At 40.0% G+C, this 23,784-nt stretch overlaps 1 protein-coding gene across 1 annotated transcript; it reads right to left on the bottom strand.

The window, feature by feature from the left end:
• Nucleotides 1-3,532: 3,532 nt before the first annotated feature.
• On the bottom strand, nt 3,533-5,832 carry LOC308079934 (dnaJ homolog subfamily B member 9-like). The gene is made up of 2 exons (XM_080421591.1): nt 5,592-5,832; nt 3,533-4,693 (listed from the first exon to the last, which is right to left on the bottom strand). Exons 1-2 carry the CDS (start codon nt 5,806-5,808, stop codon nt 4,239-4,241), a joined length of 672 nt encoding a protein of 223 aa, XP_080277717.1. The 5' UTR covers nt 5,809-5,832; the 3' UTR covers nt 3,533-4,238.
• Nucleotides 5,833-23,784: the final 17,952 nt, after the last annotated feature.

Raw genomic sequence — 23,784 nt, 5'->3', positions numbered from 1 at the left:
GATATCGAAGGAATAACTTGTTTATGGAACCAAAAGTTGTACACAAGGACACTATAAGATGAACAACAACTTATTATGATGACACCCTGATGCCTGACAGCTCATCAGATATGATCTGACGTCTTATAAGGGTCTTAACCAATCGTTAGGATCCACCTTATATCTGATGTCCGGACTCCAACTTGTGTATAAATACTATTGCCTGTATTTGTAATATGAGAGAGATATGTTTGCTGTACGGTGCCTCGTGGATGGATTCTTTCTCTTAATACAATGTCAACCTTTTAATTTGAGAACCGGCCTGTGTCTGCCTTTGATTTCGTCTCCTCCTTTTTACACTGGGTTTTCAGCTGTTTAACTACAAATAGTTTTAATTAACATAGAGCAGGATTTACGACCCTTTATCAACTCTATGGTACTTTATACCAGAATGGCTCTGGTACTTACGATTGTTTGTTAGCAGGCCTAATAATTCTCAAAATAATGATTCTGCAAAACAGAAAATGTAAACAGTTTCATGCTTTCAAAGCGCTTGCTTTTGCATTAAATGTTGGTTAAGGGCGACCTCTACAGGCGACCAGGGTGAACGAGCACATAAAAAAAAAACATTTATTTAAAAAAATAAACCACAAATACACAGTACAGTAGCCAGGCCTACCAGACAAAAGTTTGGTCACACCCAGTGTCTCACCCAGTGTTTCATCCGCCATCGGTAGGCCTATATGAATGTGTGTGTGAATGGGTGAATGTAATGCACAATCTATGTAAAGCGCTTTGGATAAAAGCGCTATATAAAAATGTACTTTTACTCCACTACAATTATTTAAAAATATTACTAGTTATTTTGTAGATTTAGATTACAAAATATACACTAACCACTTCAGCCCTATATCATTTATATCTACAAGCTCACAACGCGTCACAAAAAAGCTACATGTTGTGAGCTTGTAGATCTGCTATTTTCAAAAGACTTTATACATTTGGAAACTTTTGAAATGGGACATTCTGCATAATGACTACTTTCACTTTTGGTACTTTAAGTATAGTTTGATGCCAACCTTTTGTACTTACTCAAGTACATTTTGAACACCAGACTTTTACTTGGAAAAGAGTATTTCTACATGGTGGTATTGATACTTTTACTCAAGTAGAAAATGTGAGTACTTCTTCCACCACTGCCTCCAGGCATGATTAGTAAGGACTACAGTATATTAACCATGGAGTGCTCTGTCAGCTGAACTGGTCTTCACAATCAACTGACCTAAACACAATTGAGATGGTTTGGGATGAGTTGGACTGCAGAGTGAAAGAAAAGCAGCCTCTGTGAACTCCATGAAGACTGGTGGCATACCACTAAGCACAGCAGCCATATAAGAAATCAATTGGGCCTCATCTTAGTTCCTTCACAGGTGTTACCAGTGGTACTAATGAAGGCTCTGTTCCATTCTGGTCAAACGGAGTCACGGTGCTGATATTGTGCATGTTGGCTCACTGGAAACTGCTACACCAGTGGGTCTCAAAGTGTGGTCCAGGTACCCTCATGGTTCCTTGAGGACCATGGACCCCTTACGGGTGTGTAACTCGGAGTGTGTACAAATGAACCAAATGGACGGGTCCATTTGGTTCCATTTGTACACTCTCCGAGTTATGGGGGTCCTTGAAATTAAAAGGTTTGAGAACCACTGTGCTACACTAAATGCAACAGAGCCTTCATTAGAATCATTGGTACTGTAACACTTATAATCGGCTGATTGCTTAGAACCGGGCTCAAGAGCCACTGAGAGGCCTAGCTGGTTTGTACGGCCAGCCAGTTGTCCTGGTACTCTGTGTAGGGTCAATATGTTCCTCGAGCGTCGCTGATTACACTGGATTGCCTGATGAGCTATTCCTGATTGGGTCTATGTTGCTCACTCTGGAAGGGTTAGGAGGACTGGGTCTAATGCCGATGATGAGACTAGATCAACCCTGACATACGGCTCGTTTTATAACACTGAGGGTGGCTCCTGACATCACGGCGGTGATGTCAGGTGGTGTCAGGCATTCCCACATATGGAGCTGGCTATGTCTCTCATGCCCAAACCGGGGACTATGATGTCAGTCCTGGATGGTTCCGGTTATCTCCGTATATGGGGTTTCTAGAAGGAGTGTTCTGATGTCAGAGCTAGGTATGTTTTTAGGAATCTCCTTTTCTAGCTATTCTATACTGTCAGACTTTGTCTACATTTATGGGGATAGGCGAGTATGGGTGAGTATGCCCTGAATGTTCGTAACAGGTACAGTAACACCTGTGAAGGAAGTAAGGAAGAGGCCCAATTTCTTTCCAATATGGCTGCTGTGCAGAGCCTAGTGTGCAGAACAGTAATCAAATCAAAAGGTGTCTACTTTGAATCATCTCTAAAATATAAAACATTCTGCTTTGTTGAACACTTTTGTTTACTACAGAGTTCCACATAATACACCCTGATTAAAAATGGTCAAAAAACTGTTTGCTCTTTTACAGAATTTTTAATTCCAAATATTTTGCAACCAATCAGTATTTAATGTGCTCTCACCACATGTGTGCACACGCACACACACGCACACACACACACACACACACACACACACACACACACACAAAGTGCAGACATTAGACAATGACAATTATACAGCACTGTCAAAGGTAGGCAGCATGAAGAGTAAAAGGTGCCAAATATTGCACGTTATGATAAGGCAGATCAAACTCTTCAGGAAGAAACAAAAATGAGGTAACAGTTGATTTAAAAAAAAAGTAAAAACACGGTTCAGCTGTAATAAACCTCCAGTTTCATACCAAATCCACTTCCATGTGCTCTTAAGCCAAATAGAGTATACTGTATGTTTAGAGTAGACATTTTCTAGACTTGAATTTTCAATTAACCACTTGAACCACAGCGTCCATATTCCGGTGGGAGCAATAGCATATCTACAAGCTCACAATGCCTCGTGTTGCGATGCCTTGTGAGCTTGTACAGTAGATCAGCTATTTTTGGAGAACAGATTGTGTGTAGACGGAAAAGGTGGTGAAAGTACAGTTGTAACTCAAGACCAGTTCTAGACTACAGGGGCTTTAAGTGGTTAACTTTATGCTGATTAATGAATGCCACACAAAAAGACCAAAAGAACAAAATCCTTTGTCTAAACTCCCAAAATCTTAAAGGGATAGTTCACCCAAAAAAATGCTTTTTTTCTATCGACTAGTCACCCCATGGAGACTTGAATTAATGACTATTTTTAGTCTTTGTCGCATTCCTAAGCCAATAATTTGATGACCAGCGGACCGGTAGGCAGCGATTCTGGTAGGAGACACAAAGGAGAGTCTTTGTGTCTCCTACCGGAACCGCTGCCGGTCATCAAATTATTGGCTTAGGAATGAGACAAAAAACTAAAAATATCCATGAATTCAAGTCTCTATGGGGTGACTAATCGATAGAAAAAGTCATTTTGGGGGTGAACTATCCCTTTAAGATACAAAATGACAAAACTTATTCACCTGTTTCCTAGGCTGTGTGTTTTCCACTTCCTGTCAATTTCATTGGATATCATTGGTCATCTGACCAGTTTCATTGGATTTCATTGGATCAAATCGACAGGAAGTGGAAAACACACAGCCTAGGAAACAGGTGAATACCAAGAAGAGGTGTCGGTAGCCTGCTTTGGTTTGACCATGTCATTCAATAAGATGCAACACATTCATAATCATGCTGTACGCAGCATAAAAGAAAGATTTCTTCAGAGTGGGTATTTCTCAATGTAAAATCAGATGAGATGTTAGGTGAATGATATTGCTTCCATAAAAATAATCTTTAAATGCTTGTTCCCCAAAAAGAACTCAAACTCTAGGAGGCCATACCTGAGAATTTAGGATGTTCACATAAGCACAGCATACCTTTCCATAAATCGATGTAAACAAAATGAAACTGAAATTCTACACAGTGGAGTAGCTTGAACTAAGAACCTAAAGTCCAATCTGTAATGTGAACCACAATTTGTGAGGATTATTGTTCAGAAGAAGCCATCATACTGTATATGCTCCACCAGATATATATTTGTTACTAGAGGCAAATGTCAAATAGTGAATTACAAATTAAAACACAAAAAATCTGAACGATAAATTAACATTAAATTTCAAAACCACAAAATATCTGCCCAAATCAGTGTCCCCAACAACTGCACCCGCAAATATTTCTTTTGATTTAACTGTGGTTTTTCCTGCAACCTCAGGAGGAGCAGTCGATGTAAGTAGACACCATGTTCCCCCGGCGCTGGGTCACTGTCCGGCAGTGCTGCTTTCCTGAGCCGTGAAACTGGCTCCCAGTCCTGGTGCTGTGTGCGTTGAAGGAGAACATCTTCTCCAAGTCCTCAAAAACGTCGTCGAAGACTCTCCCGCCAGTTCGATCCTGGAACTGGCTCTTGTGTCTGTTCATGGCCTCCTGGTGGGCCTTGAAGTGGGCATCAAAGTGATTTTTCTGATGGGCATGGAACTGCTGCTGGTGTTGTTGGTGCTGCTGCCCAAATGGTTTGAAGTCTTTGAACATGTCGTTGAAGTTGAACGACTGGAAGTGCTGCTGGAAGTTGTAGTTGCTGCCTCTTCCGCCTCCCGCGCCTGCCGAGGGCCCATGGCCAAACCGGTCATACTCCTGCCTCCTCTTGTCATCTGATAAGGTCTCGTAAGCTGGTAGAGAGAGACAAACAAACAAACAAACAGGCATTCGTTATTATGTTTAGCACACGGATGGAGCTCACATCAAGCTGCTTCTTAATCGAGCTTCATTCATGACATGGATGAAGCTGGATTATCTCAAAACAAGAAAATAACGTCATTATTTGTTCGGTTGGTGGTAATGCCCATTGAACCAGACAGACGAGTGAATACATAAATAAATAAAACAAAACATAAAAAGCAACGTTTTTTTTTGTCTTCTTTTTTAATTTATTATTTGTAGTGGAGATTGATAGGAAACAGGTAAAGTGTCAGGGAGTGACACGCAGCAAAGGTCCACCGGGCTCAAGAATGAAACCCAGGACCTGCTGTCAGGCTGCATCAGAGCCTATATATGATACGCGCCTTAACCAATCGGCACCCCCGCAATGTGTTGTTTTAATGCAGCTCATACTGCTATTTTTTGGAAAGATCGTGGACAATCGTGGGTCTTTGAATATATATGTATATATTTTAAAGCGAACATTTGTAACTCAAATCTTTGCTTCTTAGGGATTCTACAAATGTCTTCTAACATTTCTGTTTTAAACGTATGTTGCTATAATATCAGTGGTTCTCAAAAAGTATATGTATTTGGCCGTGGATACCCCCCCCCCCCCCCATCTCAAAATATGTTGATCCAGGGACCCCCAGAAGTTGTAAGTTTAAAATGTTCGCTTTAAAAATATATGTCATATTCAAAGATTTTGCACAAATCTTCCCGATTTTTCAAAAATAGCAGATCTACAAGCTCATAGCGCGGCACTCGGTGCCGCGCTATGAGCTTGTAGATCTGCTATTTTCGAATAGCCAAGGAAATCTTAAAATGACTACGATATGTTCAAATGGGTTAGTGACAGTGCTCACTCACCCTCTGCTATTTCTCTGAACTTGGACTCTGCGTCAGGGCTCTTGCTTCTGTCAGGGTGGTGCTTCATGGCCAGCTTGTGGAAGGCCTTCTTGATCTGGCGTTCAGAGGCATCCCTGGGCAGCCCCAGTATGTCATAGTAGTCCCTCTTGGCCAGGATGAACTCTGAGATGAGCAGAATGTGGACTGCCAGCAGAAACACAGACTGTGCCGTGGCCATACTGCTGCTGTCACTCCCCTCACCCTGTGTGTGAGAAGCACAGTTTGAACTCCATGAACAATTTGACACCTCAATGGAATGAAGGTCATCGATCACGATCATTGCGTTGCACTACATTCATTCACCTTATTTATTCAGAGCGATGTGTGTGCCACCCACAAGATGAGCTGTAAATTGTAAATAGTAGTTTTGCGGAGCAATCGGTCTAATAACTTCGGCAGTGGAGGAAAAAGGTACTAAAATGTTTTTACTTGAGTAAAAGTATCAATACTGCAATGTAGTTATATACTTTGTTACAAGTAAAAGTCCAGAATTCAAAATTTACTTCAGGAAAAGTACAAAAGTATTGGTATTAAAATGTACTTAAAGTATCAAAAGTAGAAAGTACTCATTGAACAGAATGACCCATTTCACAAGTCTTCAAATGTATAAAAATCTTTTGAAAATAGCAGATCTACAAGCTCACGATTGTGAGCTTGTAGATCGGCTATTTTCAAATAGCCAAAATATTTATAGGGCTGAAGTGGTTAATGCATGTTTTGTAATAATAATCAAAATCTACAAGGTAACTAATTTAGAAACTAAAGCTGTCAAACATTTGTAGTGGAGTAAAAAAGTACAATATTTGCCTCTGAGATGTAGTGGAGAAGAAGTAAAAGTATTGAAAACTGGACAAATTTAAGAAAACAAAAATCCTTAAAATTGTACTTAAGTACAGTACTTGAGTAAATGTACTTAGTTACTTTACACCACTGAACTTCAGTGGCCTTTAAACAGCCAGGATACACATCAAACATCAAACTCACTGTAGCCTATTAAGCCCTAAATACAGTGGTGTAAAGTAACTAAGTACATTTACTCAAGTACTGTACTTAAGTACAACTTTGAGGTATTTATACTTTACTAGAGTATTTCATTTTCAGTACTTTTACTCCACTACATCTCAGAGGCAAATATTATACTTTTGCTCCACTACATGTATTTGAAAACTTTAGTTACTAGTTACTTTGTAGATTTTAATTAGTATTACAAACCTACTTTTTCCCACCACTGCTTACGACGAATAGCACAAATAGGCTATAGTCAGATCTGCTCTTTTCACTGTGTTGCCCGCCCCGAAATACTAGGGACACCAGGAGGATAGTGGTTAAATCACAGCCTTGACACTTTCCTGATTATTTCTTTATTAGTTAGCTAAATAAAGACATTAAACAGCCTCATTCGTTCAAATAAAAGCGTGCAACGTACCTGCAGTGCGATGTCAGAAGAGACACTGATAGACAGAAGACTCACAGCTGATCGCCAGCGTTGCCAGATTCTGCGAGACAAATAAGCAACCAGGGTTTATGAAAACAAGCCCTTCTCGAGCCCTTCACTCTCTTGGGCTTGTTATCTCGAGCCCTTCGCCCTATAAAATAGCCAATCTACAAGCTCACAACTGTAGATCTGCTTTTTTTTTTTTATCTTGAAAACAAATTGACATTTTAATAACACAAATCTTGCATGTTTCAGATGGGGGTCCGCAGACAAATGCATATTAATTTGGGGTTCTTGACTTGAAAATGTTTGAGAACCACGGGTTTAAACAACATTAGGAAACAAGCCCAAAAAAACAACTACACTTTAAAAACAAGCCCCAAAAAAACGCAACCCGCCGCAACTACCTCTATTTTACAAGCAACTTTGCAGAAAAACAAGCCCAAAGTCGCTTACAGTAAGCGGATATGGCAACTCTGCTCAAGATGTTGATGATTTGCATTCCTGAGCCCAAACACCACGACTCGCTTCCTCATTGGTCAGTTTCCCTACCTCGTGACTCACAGCTCCCTCATTGGTCCACGTGAACACTGTACGTGCAGCGTGGATCAGTGTTGCCATGTCGGCTTATTATAAGCGACTTCGGGCTTCTTTTTCTGTAAAGTTGCTTGTAAATATTGGTTATTAGTTGCGGGTTGCGGTTTGTTGGGCTTGTTTCTAAAGTGTACTTGCTTATTTAGGCTTGCTTCCACATTTTTAAATTATTATTTAAACCAGTGGTTGTCAAATATGTTCATGAAAAAGTGCGCACAGGGAGAATTTGTGTTGTTAGAATGTTTCAAAAAAATATTCCAAATATTCGCATCGCGACGCATTGTGAGCTTAAAGTACTCACGTGTCTTCTTTTGGGCTTGTTTTCCTAGACCTCGTTGCTTATTTCTCTCGCAATATCTGGCAACGCTGGCGTGGATCTGCTGTGACCCAGACGTCGCTGCGTAGTGCGTACACTTTAGGATTGTGGGTAGTGTAGTATTTGCCAGACCCAAGGGGTCGGCCTACACGAGGCTTTCTCGGTCGGTCGGTCTGTCCCTCTTTTCCTGTCCTGTCCATAGAGGTATAATAGAGCGTCGCAGTTCCCGCCCACTTCCTGTTTTTTTTGGTGCCGGAAGAAAAAACTCAATGCATTTTTCCATTGACATTTCCAAAAATATTTATATCTATTAATTTAAGCCTCGAATCAAGCCATCATGACATGACATGAATCATGACCATAAACGTTTGATTCTGTGATTTTTTTTTTGTTGAAAACGGCAAAACAAAGGGTATTTATTAAATATAGTATATCATATAATTAAATATAAAATTAAAAAAAATCACAGAAAAAAACGTTTTATGGTCATGATTCATGTCATCTCGTGATGGCTTGATTCGAGGCTTAAATTAATAGATATAAATATTTTTGGAAATGTCAATGGAAAAATGCATTGAGTTTTTTCTTCCGGCACCAAAAAAAACAGGAAGTGGGCGGGAACTGCGATGCTCTATATAACTAGAGGGCGGATTGCCCCGCCCCCAGCTATCATTTCAATGAATGTGCTCAGTGGCGTTTTGAAGCACCCGGAAACCTGCCGGAAGTAGAATTATTGGTTCGATTTTGTATCCCCATAGAGTTATGAGCATGCGCACTAGTGTCCTTTTTGCGTTCTACGGCAGCCCGTGTGTCAAGGATTGAACGCGATATATTTATTAAATACACTCGAGATGCCTATGTATAACTAAATGCATATGTGTTTATGTATAATATGTTTACATATTTATATCTATATATATAAATATCTCTCAGCATGTTTTGCGCGTGCATGTATTTCTCCCCGCCTGCAGTTCCAGCTTTGGCCACTGGGGTGGCAGCTTCAATGTTTCTCAGCAACTCTGGGGGCTTGGTCCTGTCCCTCTTTTCCTCTGCACACACGTCATGCGAAGTCCGGCCATTCAGATTTCAACCACTAGGGGTCTGGCAGTACCAGGTCTCCTGGTTCCCTTTTTGTTTTACATGAACAAAAACATGGTTGGATTTTGATATAAGAATACAAAATAATATTTTATTTTTTTTGTATTTGTTTTTGTAATATATTGTTACATAGGTGCACAATATGTGATCTAAAAGGGTTAAAAAAGGGCATTTTTAAGGTAAAAGTGCTGCGTCATCACTTTGTTAGTTAGATGGTATATACTGACCTGCTAAACCCGCCCTGATTGGAGGATACGAGTAGCGGCGTAGCGCTTATCATGATGTTGAAATATTTAAGAAATAATGTCCATGAAACGTCTGTTTTAATCAAGTTAAAGGTGCTGTAAGACATATTTCTGTTGGTTAAAACAAAAAGACGTTTTTTTTTTAAAGTTAAAGCTCTATATTGTGATGGAACACAATGTTACTATCAAAATACAGAGCTATTTAACTCTTATCTAAAATATGATTCATTATTAAAATATACTTTATTGCACCCTTAACTTGGACAGACTTTATCACGGCTGTACTTCCTGGTTGAGAATGTATTTTATGTGTTTTATAATCATAGTGATGACATCACTAATATGTAACAATATGTCATATTACATCATCAGAATGATTTAACCCCTTCAACACTTTATACATACCGTAGTTCCCCAGGGATGTGTGCCAGGTCTTCCAGTCTTCCCTCTGCATAAAGCTCTTCACTTTAAAACGAAGCAGAACAACAACAACAACATGTTGGTAGAATATGGATTTAATAATAAATCTGCCCTGGATGATGTCAAATACATCATTGAAGTTTTTGTCAAGCGGTAGCATAAGGATCAATGTATGTACTGTACGTTGGATCAAATATTCCTCTTTTCTGACAATTGCTGCCGATTGAGTTGTTAAACCAGTGCTTTGGGAGAGATGGGGGGGGGGGCCTGGAAAAAAGAATAATTCATATAATTACAGTGCTTACTATGGTTTAACCACTTAATGTCCATTTTCTCCAAATTCCCCACAATTTCCTAGATCAAAACAACAAAATAGCTCATCTACAAGCTCACAACGCATTGAAACATGATGCGTTGTGAGCTTGTAGATCGACTATTTTGGTTATTTTTCCCATTTCACAATAAATTGAAGGCCGTACCTTAGTGGTTAGAGAGAGAGATCACCCCCCACCCCCCCCCCCCCCCCCCAGCACTCATCATAACCATCTGAGCAGCCATCAGCTGGATTCAGATTAAACTGAATCTCCCCTGTGGGACACAGGTCTCCCTGGCCATGGGTACATCTGGGACCTCCCCCCCCCTCACCCCCCACCCCCCACCCCCTCTCTGTGTTAAACATTAACTACATTATCTGGAGGAGTAGGATTTGAACCCCATAGTTTCAAACTGTCCATAGATGTGTTAGATCATGTCAAGGACCCCCACATTAACATGCATTTGGTCAGGGACCCCCACATTAACATGCATTTGGCCAGGGACCCCCACATTAACATGCATTTGGCCAGGGACCCCCACATTAACATGCATTTGGCCATGGACCCCCACATTAACATGCATTTGGCCGTGGACCCCCACATTAACATGCATTTGGCCATGGACCCCCACATTAACATGCATTTGGCCAGGGACCCCCATCTGAACATATTTCGTACCAGCAGGACCCAGAAAGATTTTAGTTGTTAAAATGTTTCAAAAATATTCACATTCTGACATTCACTCAATTTCTTCCATTTTGTTTCAGATCTACAAGCTCACAACGCATTGTGATGCGACGCACTGTGAGCTTGTAGATCGGCTATATTCCACTAGCTGATGTATATAGGGTTAAAGTGGTTAAATTGATATTGATGAGGAACCCTGGAACCTCCTCAAGGACCCCTGGGGGTCCCCGGGCCTCACTTTGAGAACCACTGACTGAAAACACAGATTTATGTAACTTTACCAAAATGTCGCCCTCTTCTGTCTGGAAGTCCTATTTGCAGCGGAATCCCAGTGAATGTATTTTTACAGTGTTGTGTTGTTTTGCTAGCTCTCTTAATAAATAAAAGTAAACATAAACTAGAAAATGTGCTCCTCGGAGCACAAGTCTCCGCCAGCAGACCCGTGCTATTTTAATCAAATGAAATCACTTACCCTATCTTTAACCATAGTTTTCTGGGAATGTTCTAATTCTTACTTAAAATAGAACATGTTACTATATCATAGCAATTATATTATTTTAACAATAACTAATGAGATACAGTAGGGTAAAAGATATATCTTTTAGTTAAACAAAAAGTTTGTTAAAAGGTGAATGTTAAAGTGTTTTGCTTGATTGCAGTTGGGTCTTTGTCCAGGAGACTTACAATATCTATCGTTGCTGTGTACTTTGCAGGTTTTAACTCTGCCACTGATTCTCTGTAGAGCATTCGTTCACAGGAGAAACAGACATAATTGGGTCCACTTTCTGACATCTTCTTTAAGAATGCGGCAGCAGCTTCATCAACTTCTAGTTCTTGTGATCTGTAGCGTCTCTTCTTACTGGTGTTATGTGCTTGTTGATGTTGTCTTTCATTACTTGAATACTGTGACCAGTGCCTTCTTTTCCTTTCGATGTTCTTTACAGACTCTTGTACTATTTCTTCCAGAGATTGTAGCAATCTTTGCTGTGTCATGTTGTCAGAATTTGTGGCTCGTCTTCGTTTTTTGTCATTTAGGGATTCTTTGTCTCTGTTTAGTGTTCTTTCTCTCTGTTTCTTAGCTTTGGCCTTCTGCGCCTTTGCTTCTTCATCAGGTTTCAGATGATGATTTGCTGCTTCTTCAGTTTGCGTAATGGGAGTTAGTTTCATTGTGTGATCTCAGCCTCTCCTGTCTAAGCTATTTATATATTTATATTACATATTGTGATGTCACATGAAACTGACCAATGTTAGGTGTTCTCAGAGGGACACACACACGCACGGACGGGTGATTTGTACTGGAAGGTACTGTTCCAATCAAGACTGATTGATCCTGTCTTACCTCACTTCAAAAGACATAAATGGCTTTTTGAAGTGACACACCTATTTATAGGATTTTATTTCGTCATGCGTCCCTCTAGCCAATCAAAAGCATTGGTGTCAACATATTGTCACGTGTCACGTGGAGCTTGACCAATGTTAGCTTGGTTAGGGGGGAGGGGGACACACAGCGGGACGAAGCGAAAACATACTCTCCGCCTCCGGCGGAGACAATAAACATGTTTCATTGTGATTAATCTTTATTTAATTAAATCTATTAATCATCTCCCACTAACTAGATCATCTTCTTCCAAGCAGATTTAAATACAACTACTGAATACTGGAACATCTATAATGATTACTATAATGATTATGTAAGAACATAATATGTTTATAATGACTACCTAGGTTTATAATGAACAACATAATACATTTATAATGATTAAGGTAGTTTATATATTTAAATATAATTGACTATAACTTGACTCATCTACAGTAGGCTATCCTGTACAGGCTGCTTCACGTTGCTACACTTACTTACTTGCTTATGGTAGTCCATCGTGGCCGATGATGGACTTCTGCTACAATTTGTGGGTCCCTTGATGACTGTATAATCCAATGCGAGATGCACACTGTCTGCCACAGACAGGGCAAGTGAAAACCTGCCCCGATGGGGCAGGTGCAGACTTGGCCAACTTCCTTCTTTGACTTTTTGCCAGGCGGTGTTCCATTTGGTTCTCCTCCGCCAGTTGGACTCCTTGTTGGCAGAGTCTACGCCAGGAGGAGCGATCCACAGCGGCATCTTCAAGGGAAGCAGGCTTAATTCCACACTTCTTTTAGAGAGGTCTTCAGTTGGTCCTTCAACCTCTTTTTCTGTCCCCCTGCAGAACGTTGGCCTATCGGTGGAGTTGGCCATATAGAGTCTTACGAGGCAGGCGACTGGCTGGCATCCTGATGACATGTCCAAGCTATCTTAGCTGGTGGTGCATGATGGTGGCCTCTATGCTCCTGCAGCTGGTTCTCTGGAGGACTTCAGAGTGTGGTATACGGTCTCTCCAGGTCACTTTTAGGATGCGTTGGAGGCATCTGATGTGGAACGCCTCGAGCATCTTCAGATGTCGGGAATAGATGCTCCATGACTCACAGCCGTATAGGAGGGTGGACATGCATATTGCCCTGTAGACTGCTATTTTTGGGTGGAGGTTGCTGTTGCTAAAGACCCTTTCTTCAGCCGTCCGAAGGAGGATGAGGCCTGCTTGATCCTGTTTTGATTTGTCACACACACACACACACACACACACACACACACACACACACACACACACACACACACACACACACACACACACACACACACACACACACACACACACACACACACACACGCCGTGCCATAAACCTGTACAGTGTGTTATAGCCAACAGGCTGATGGCTTGAGGAATATATCTATTTGAACAAAGGGATTCTACCGTTGCGCCTCAAGCCTTAGACGGCCGGTCCGGTGCGTCACAGGAGTAGGGACAGTATATGCAGAAGAGAGAACACTGGAGCAACACGGACAGTTTAGGCCTTTTATTTAGATCGGTGCAAGTACAACAGAATGACTGACGTTTCGGTCTTTCGACCTTCCTCAGAGTCCTAAAAGAATGCCAGAGGAATCTGGCTTCAGTCTTTTTTGCATCTTCAAGGTCTCCTGTGAGAGTAGGTGTACATGACACTGTTGGTTGGATAAAATCTTTAAAAAGAGACTGTGGAAGAATAATACTTGCACCTTGTTCTTCAGTAAAGGACAGCGTTTCTCTGAGGACACTGAGGAAGGTCGAAAGACCGAAACGTCAGTCATTCTGTTGTACTTGCACCGATCTAAATAAAAGGCCTAAACTGTCCGTGTTGCTCCAGTGTTCTCTCTTCTGAATATATCTATTTGTTTTGAGTATATTTTCCTCTGGTTACTGCTTAGACTGAATTTAGAGTGAATGGATGGATAGGCCTATTAACAGAGCTAGGCAGGGTGCCATCGTTGAGGTTAATCACTGGCATAAGTGTGAGAAAGGATTTATAAAGATTTTTTTTTTTATGTAGTCAATTAATTTAAAGCGGCACTATATAACTTTTTTATTAATGAATAAAATGTAATTTTGTCCAATCTGTATGGTAGAAATGGTCAATGGTCAATGTATCCCCTGAGCAAGCAGGCTGGCTCCATTAGCTCAATGGTAAAAAAATGTCAGCACTGTGGTGAAATCATTTTTTTTAGGAAGGAAGTAGTGTATGGAGATATATATGTTGCATAATTTGTGAGCAAATAGATTTGATTTGAGCACTCCTAATATGCGATCCGAACAGTTGTAGGTTGGAATTTGCAATCTGTAATCTGTCATCCACACACAGGTAATCTGAATTTGAAGTTGCACAAAGGAAATCATAAATCATAAGCATCATAAATATGAATGTTGTGTTGTGACAGTAGAGAAACACAAAGTACCTGAAACCTTTTTAAAAAGTTATTTATTTTATTTTATTTAATAATCAAATCTTTATAATTGCCATATGCACTTAACCCGCATACAATAACCCCACTGATTCTGGACCTGTCCGACATTAGAATGAGATCTATGATGGTTTGAGTAGAATCACACACACTTGCGTGTTCTGTTGAGTAATAGCTGACTGAGGCTGTGCAGATCACAAAACCTGCTGAAGGATTTGAAGACGGGTGCTTCTTTTCGAAGCATGTCCGTGTTCCAATCAACAATACGATTTTTTTCCACACCGTCCACCTTAGCTAAGCACCCGTCAATTATATCATAGAAATCACTCTGATCAGGAGGTCTGTAGATGGTGCCAACTATAGCCATGGTTCACGTGACGCTAGTGCCAACTAGTACATGTTTAGCTTTTTCGAAAATTACTTCAACCCACACAGTTTCAATTGCTTCATGATTCAGGTCAGAACGGGTGATAAAGTTAGTATCCTTATGTACTGTATATACATGCATACACCAGGGGTGAACGCCATTCCGCTAAAAGATTTGGTGCCTGAACGCTGTGCCGGTATAAGAGGAGGTGAAGGCAGCTGTCAATACCAATCAAAATAATCGGACACAAACGCACATCCAAGAAGAAAACATAATCTACTAACATCAGATTAACATACACAAGTGTTACTAGGTACGTTTTCTAATAAAGTGCTTCTGAATTATTCCAGTGTGTTTGTGTGAGAGTAATCTCTCAAGAACAGATTCTGCTCTGCGTTTCAAAAACAGCAGAGGGCGCTGTTTTTCCTTTTCATTTGGCGCTTGGTTCCCAGATTGGTGTGAGCGTAATCCATGCTGTTAGTGTTTTCTATGTTTATTTACTCCACGGAGAGGAGTTGCGTCAATGTGCGCATGCGTGCTGGACAGTTCACTTTGGAGGTTGGAGGTCGGATACGGAAACGGCATTTGTCCGTGCCTATGTGTGTGTGTGTGCGCAAATTAACGGATAGAGTAGGCGGAAATTAAATTTCACCAATGTTCAAGACATGTTTCTGGTTGGCTGACAGACGAACATATAGCATTGTTAGTTCTGCTTGGTTCAAATCACACATGTTTTCTGGAAAGAAAAGAGAGGGGAATTGAATATAGGCAACTTTTGTTGAAGAATGCAATTAAAAAAATTAATGAAGCACATTGCAACGAACAATTACTCAGATGTTTAAGAGAAAAGAGAGAGCTGAAGAAGCTGATAATGTGGTTAAAGAAAGTTAGTAAAACAACGCCCATGGATGAAGAGCCAGAGCAGGTTGAGACACAGGGGGAGGAGGAGGCAGAGACCCTGCAAGAAGAAGTGACAGAGAGCTGGACCACCAGAAGCAAACAGTGGTAGTAGTAATAATAATAATAATAATATCTGGAATTTATATAGCCTCCTTCACTTGGAAAGGAGCCAGCTTAGGTGGTTCGGGCATCTAGTACGGATGCCTCCGGAGCGTGTCCCTAGGGAGGTCCTCACTGCACGTCCCACTGGGAGGAGACCCCGGGGCAGACCAAGGACCAGATGGTGGGATTACATCTCCACACTGGCCTGGGAACGCCTCGGAATCCCCCAGGAGGAAGTGGATAATGTTGCTCAGGAGAGGAAAGGCTGGAGCTCTCTGTTAGAACTGTTGCCCCCGTGACCCGACTCCGGATAAACAGTTGAAGATGGATGGATGGATGGATGGAATTTATATAGCGCTTTTCTAAGTACTCAAAGATGCTTTACATGTGTGTAGGGGCCAGGGGAGAGAACAAAAAAAAGTTTTTATTTCTTTGTTGATGCTGCTATTTGTTTATGTGGATGCACTAAAGTAAATGTGCAGTTTCTTAATGCAGGTGTAAGACCTGCTATGATTGTATTGTGTGTTATACTGTAGGTATAACTGTGGCAAAATGCAGTTTTCTATGCATTTCGGGGGTTTTGACGTATGTAGAGGCTGTCGGCCTTGAGTGGAGAGGCAATAGCCTGTACGTATATCAAATACACAACCATCTGCCCATGGATGAAGGAAGGCACCGCTTCACTCAGGTAAGGCCAGGGCCTCACTGTACCTACAGTAAATCCGCGCTTGGGAGATGCAGTTGGCCATAAACTTTTTATTATTATTTGCAAATGGCCCTCTTTGAAAACAGGACACCCCTGACCTATACCAAATGGACGCGGGCTGGACTTTGGACATGTCTGTTAGATTAGGGCTAAATATTAGCAAGACATTGTAAATGAACTTTAATGACACATCAGATGCAAGATGATTATACTGTACTGTACAAAGTCAAATCCTCAGTGTTCATTTATTTTATTGATAATTGATAAATCAACACAAGATCTTTTTTACCGTCGTTTTTATTTTCCTTTTGAATATGGCAGAAAATGTCTCCAGAATGTTGCACTTTTACCAGTGGGATACAATAAATGAAATCAAACAAACCATCATGTGTTATCAAACTGTGCAATGGTTAAATTTATTACTGAGTGAAGATGAGGTTGCTATCAAATCCCTAAAGCCAAAACAGAGTCTATGAAGAGCACAGTGCTGTATAGAGCCATGGCTGCATGGAACACACTGCCAGATCAGATTTCTAAAGAAAAAACTAAATCAAGCTTTAAAAGACGATTGAAGAGGCATCTAGAAGCCCAAAGATTGTAATTACACAAGCAGCAGACAGGTTATGGTAAACATACAGCAGCATACCCATTCATATAGGGTTTTTATTCTATATATATATATTTATTTATTTTAAACACAAGCAGGAATATGGCACTTTCGCTAACACAGACACACACACATCCTTTCACAGTTATGATTAGGACTGTATTTGTTTAGTTTGTTTTTACTTTAAAAGAAGCAAAGGGAGACATCTGTAAAATTACTATTAGTATTATTGTTTTCTTTTAATTTTTCTTTCCAAGGAAATGGGGAATCAGAAAATAAGCTGTATGTGATGGTTGATATGAAAGTCACTGTTTGAAGGAAAATTTACGCCGTACACTATTTGTATCATTGTCCTGTAATGTACTGTCGAATGTCATGTTTTATGTTATTTGTGGACCCCAGGAAGATTAGCTGTTGTTATGCACCAGCTAATGGGGATCCTAATAAACTCATTAACTCATAAACTCATAAACTCATAGGACAACGTCCAGCACTGTGTTTGATCTGTGAAGTAATAATTTTATTGGTATCATGTGAATCATACTTTGTTTAACAGTTCCTGTTCCTGGACTGCTTGCTTGTGGAAGGATGACAAGATGTCACCCTCCCCCAATTATAGACTTTACATTCTATTATGTAAATTCTATTGCTTTTCATTTATTCTCTTCACAGTGCGATATTCTCTTTTAAACAGATGTCAGTGTTTGTGTTCTTGAGTCTTTGTTAGTTGTTGGTAAAATGCTTTGTACAACCTTTAAATAATACATTTCTTCCTTTCTTAATTTATTCCAACATTTATACTGCAGAAGAGAGCTATAAGAATAATAACTAGAACAGATTATTTTGAACCAATTTATAATTTTTTAATTAAATTAAATACCTTAAAATGTGAAGATCTAGCTGACCTGTGCATACAAAGCACTCACAAATCAACTTCCATTCTGCATTCAGAGGCTGTTTGAAGCTAAAGAGAGACGGCATTGGTTGAAGGGAACAAATATGCTTAAAACAACTACAATATGTCATAACAAATATTAAAAGCAGTGTATCTGCAAAAGCGATAAAAATATGGAATAGCTGTGAAAATGATTTTAAAACGTGTAGCTCTATTTGCAAATGTAAGAAAATGTATGCAATTAATATGGTAATTCAATATAAAATGTTATATATAAAATTAATATGTAATATTTACAAATATTATAGAAATATTGTCTTTTGTTTCTACTGATTAATGATTCTGCAAATATTTTCTGTTTAATATAGCTTATTTAAAGTAAAAAGGCTAGCCACTATAAGCTAAGGCTTCAGCCTACTGTTTTGTGCTGTTTTTGTGTTTGTTTTGTTGTATGAAGTGTCATATTTGTACATGGCTAATGACCAAAATAAACTATTACTACTATTACTGTTGCTTATTTCTTATTTTCTTAAATATTTACTTATTTTTGTATTTTGTTTCTAGATTCTAACCACAATAGAGTGCTTAGGTATGCAACTAGACAGAAGGATGTCAGGATAGAGAGATAGAGAGATGGAGACATCCCTGCCCCGAACCACTGGCCGAGGTCCACACTCCATAGTTTATTTGTTATCTGTTTAAAAGACATTCTTTCATTGAGATGCAGTGCAGTCCTCATTCTCCTCTAACAATAAAAAGGCAATCCTGGTACACTGAGACCAGCGCTATACTGGTTATATTCACTGGAGGCACTTCAGTGGTAACAGGGTGAAACCTAGTTCTTCCTCTGTCCCACCGATCGCTCTTCTCAGTGCATAGTCAATAATAGAACTTTAGGGAGACATTTTGTTTTGAGTGCTTCTCAAGTGAGCGCAGTTAGGCGTACAGACAGTAGTTAGGGGCAGTTAAGTGTCTTGCCCCCGCCCCAGCAGCTCCTCAAGTAGGATGAAGGCCCTACGTCCTCCTGGTAGGGGCTCCTCACTGGCAGGTGAGTCAGTAGGATACGACAGCAGTGACAAGTTAACACAGAAATGTGTGTGGGGAGGAATTAATTGGCATGATTACTGAATTGGGGACAAAGGGGGGTAAAAAGCACCCCAAGAAAAATCCTGCTAAGATGAACATCACTGTGTGACCCTGGTGCTGGTACTGCTTTCACAAGCTTCTCTGGTATCTGCACTGAAGATGTGTTGGTTTGATGACATCATGTACACTTCAGCCCAGTGATCCAGAATGCCGCAGCACGCCTGGTCCACACTTGCTGATATGAACAATAAGGCCATCACACGCTTAGCACTTCGATAACAAATGACACTGATCATCCCCTGTATCGCTACTTCGACCTCATGCCATCTGGTCGGAGATACAGAACCTTAAAGTGGAAAAAGGTTCGTTTTAGCAGGAGTTTTGTCCCCTCAGCCATCGCGGCATTAAACCAACAGTCCATAGGAGGGTTTTCTGTGTACAGTGGGGACCTCATGTTTTTGTCTTTGTGATATGTTGTTTCTGTTGTTATGTTGTCATGTTGTTATTTGTTGTTATTAACGAACAGACCTTGTGAAGACAATTTTCCCCTTGGGGACAATAAACATTATTATTATGGTCTTCAACCAGCCTACATTTTCATTCCCCCCCCCCTTCGCCTCTCCCTCCATTGGCTCCCAGTTACTGCCCGCACAGAGTACTAAACACTGATGTGGTGGCCTGGGCCGCAGCATGGTGGTCCAGGCACCCTAGGCCTAGGCTGCAATGCCAGTGTGTGACAGCGTGTCAAGGATTCGACTCCCGATCCCGACAACCTTTTCTGCGTGTCACCCCCCATCTCTCTCCCCATTTCCTGTCAGCCTACGTACTTTCCTATACATAAAGGCATAAAAGCCCAATAAACAACAAAAAAAAACACTGACATTGGCCTACAAATCAACCAAAGGTATGTCACCCCCATGTCTTCAAAGCCTGATCCAACCCTACAACCCCTCCCGCTCACTCAGATCAGATAACACAGGGAAGCTGTCAGAACCTTTTTTTCACGAGAAGGGAGGAGGATAGAGGTAGAGGAGGAGCAGGAGAGAAAAGAAAAACAGGATAGAAACAGGTCAAAGTATCAAAAAAGATACAGTCTAGATATACAGTAGCAGGTATGTCCATGATGTTCAGAATATTAGCATCATGCATATGGACTACTGGGATGTACACTATAGAACCATAATAAATGTTATGTTGAGGATAACTGCTGTAAATATTAAATTCTTGATACATTGTATATAATGTACTCATTATATTCACTATTGATAGACTATACTTCTCCATATACCCACTGATGGAGGCTGGCTGACATTGTTTGTATGTCATTGTATGTGTCAGCCTTAAATCCACTGTTAATTGTCTGTGCATATCTATTCATAGGTGAAATATAATATTATGTTCATATTTACTGGTGATAAAATGTATATTATACTTATTGATAGAATACATTATGTTAACTCTTCAGGCCAAGTGCAAATGCCCTGAGTCATGTTCTAAATGTATTTATTGTATTTGATTATTTTTTTAATTTATATTTTTCTACTCCTACCTGTACCTATCATGTATACCTATACTTTTGCTGATACGACACCTGAATTGACCCCCAGTCATCAATAAAGGTTTATGAATGTCTGTTAATGATTATCGGTAATGTAACAAACTGTAGACATGCCATCTTCAGTGAACCATCTACAGTACAGTTGATCTGATCTTTCTACTTTGTGTCCGCCAACGAAGAATGTTGCAGTAAGAATTCAATGGTAAGTAAAGGCAAAAATAAATCAAACTAATGAACTGACATAATAACTTTTAATGGGAAGACATGTTTGATCACTAATAGAAAATATTCAAGAGGAATATTGTGAATGTTCTTTGATTGCTCCATTTCATCTCTCATTGACGATCTGTGCATGCGCTGTTTTATCTTTCATGTCATTTAATGTTTGTCTTTAGGGGAATTTTTGTTGAAATTTAAGCTTTCTTTGCTTAAAATACACACAAGTCATCAACTCTGTGTCTGTATTCAGGTAGTGATACAGCTTGTGTGAGTGAGAACTGACCTGAGAGACGTTATGGCAGCATCACTGCCTACAGCACCTGGTGAGTCCAGTCAGAAATTAACTACATTCAACTTAACACTTTTCTAGATTTGTAAATGTAAAGTGTGTTACAAATAAAATATATTATTATTATTAATAATAATAATTATTATTAACGTCATTCAGCCATCATAGACCTTTGAAAAGAGTTTCTTCCTTGTGCTTGTGTTGTGTTGGTTTGATGTTTTGTGTAGCTCATGTTTGTATAAAGTGACATATAACAGTATTTGATAAAAGGAAGAGATAATGTATCTCTAAACATGGGCATGGCTGGCGCCAGGAATTTAACCTGGGACCTTCTGTGAGTCTAGACACGGTCACCAGCCTCCTCAAATGACCTCTGATAATGATGTTTATTACAATAGTTGTGGTACAAGCCTAGGCTACTCTGCAATCTCTCTCTCCCCCTCGCTGGCTGTAATTTATACTTCGTCCGACAACGGTCTTGCAATGAACACAGCAGCAGATCTACAGACCCACAACACATGGCATCCACGTTGCATTATTCTGGGCTTGCAGATCTGCTATGTTCTGTGCGCAATACCGCCATGTGACGAAGTACAAATCAGGTTTGTGTCTGCCTCCCAGTGCCTCTGTGTCTGTCGTCTGTCTGATTTATGGTTCATTTAAGAAACCGATCTACAAGTTCACTATGTGTTAAAGCACGATGCATTGTGAGCTTCAGTGAGCTTGTAGATCGAATGGCTATTCGGTGTGCAACACCAGTATAAATCAGGCAACAAGCCAGCAGACTTTCCTCTGCTGCCTGCAATGCCTCGTCTCCATTAAAAAGCCAGTCATCACAGTCACTGTCAGTGCAGAACCACATGAACAGCAACAATTAATAAGTAGGCTACAGTACACACACAGACAGAACTAAATTATGTATATCATTTTTTACACAAAGCCTGAGCATAAATTTAGAACTCTTTATACATGAAAGGGAACTTAGGTAACACACATGGACTGGTGGGTGCTGGGCTAAAGAGGCTTCAGTTCAAAAAGGGTAGATTCTGCACTTTCAGTAGTTTGTGGTTCAGATAAGGTTATTAATACTTACATTTAAAAAATAAAATCAGCTACTGTCTAAGTGAGCATCTCAATCTACTTACTTCATCAAGTTTATTATCCCACACAAGGACATTTATTTGGTCCATTATTCCAGACATAAAAACATCATAAAATCATCAAGTTTCAAAGTCCAAATGTACAAGTGAGCAGTGATCCTGACCCACATGATTCAAACATGTTTAACTGCTCACTTATACATTTGGATTTGAAATCTATTTATTTACTCTGAAATCTTTGTGATGATCTCTCAATATAAAATTGTATTTATAAAATGTAATATTTCATAAAGTGTAAAATATTGGTGAAACTTGAAGGTACTTTTCTGGCCTAATGGCAGTGTGCACAAGAAATTCGGCACTGATTGGTTGGTCCAGCATTTTATGAGATTAGCTCTGGATGCGCACGCACGCACGCACGCACGCACGCACGCACGCACGCACGCACGCACGCACGCACGCACGCACGCACGCACGCACACACACACACACACACACACACACACACACACACACACACACACACACACACACACACACACACACACACACACACACACACACACACACCTGTACAGTATGTTATAGCCAACAGGCTGATGGCTTGAGGAATATATCTATTTGTTTTGAGTATATTTTCCTCTGGTTACTGCTTAGACTGAATTTAGAGTGAATGGATGGATAGGCCAATTAACAGAGCTAGGCAGGGTGCCATCAAATTACCTCCTGCACATAATCCTTCCTCCTAGACACATAACCTACATGTTATTAAACTATGTTATTTAGTTTTGTGTTCACCTTGGAGCATAACCTACGTCAATGGTTCTCAACCACACACACAGTCAGTAGACTCTGGACACTGAACACTCTAGAGAAGCCGTCTGGGAAGGTCACCAGTTCAGAGTTCACTTAACAAGACACGTAACACCTAACAGTGTCTGTCTGTGAGTCTGTCTGTCATTTCTGGGGCTAACCGTTGTAAACCGCCGGACAGATCAGTGCCAAATATCTTGTGCTCGTTGCCAGTAGGCCATGGATGTAACTCTATGCATTTAAACATATAATATATGTTTTAAATATTTATTCATAATGGCAGTCTTAGATTCAGCTGAAACCCAAGCCCAGTGTCACATGTCCTAGACTATGAAGTCTGACTGTTATTATATCCATCATTGTATTATTTTTATTTATTTTGTATTCTTTTTTTCCTATTTATTATTTACTTAATATTCATCTGTTTATTTTATTAAGCTAAAAGAAATGCTATAATTAACATGAAATAACAATAAAATGTAATTCTAAAACGAAAAAAAGTGCTGGGGGCAGCCACTAAAACAGTATTTACAGAAGTAAAAATGATTATTTTGAAAAGTATAGCCTACCAGTCAAAAATAACTTTGAATTAAAA

The sequence above is a fragment of the Gymnoscopelus braueri genome (assembly GCF_963280865.1).
Source record: "Gymnoscopelus braueri genome assembly, chromosome: 23".
Lineage (NCBI taxonomy): Eukaryota > Metazoa > Chordata > Actinopteri > Myctophiformes > Myctophidae > Gymnoscopelus > Gymnoscopelus braueri.
Note: the sequence above shows the minus strand (reverse complement) of the source record. Positions and strands in the feature narration are given on the sequence as shown.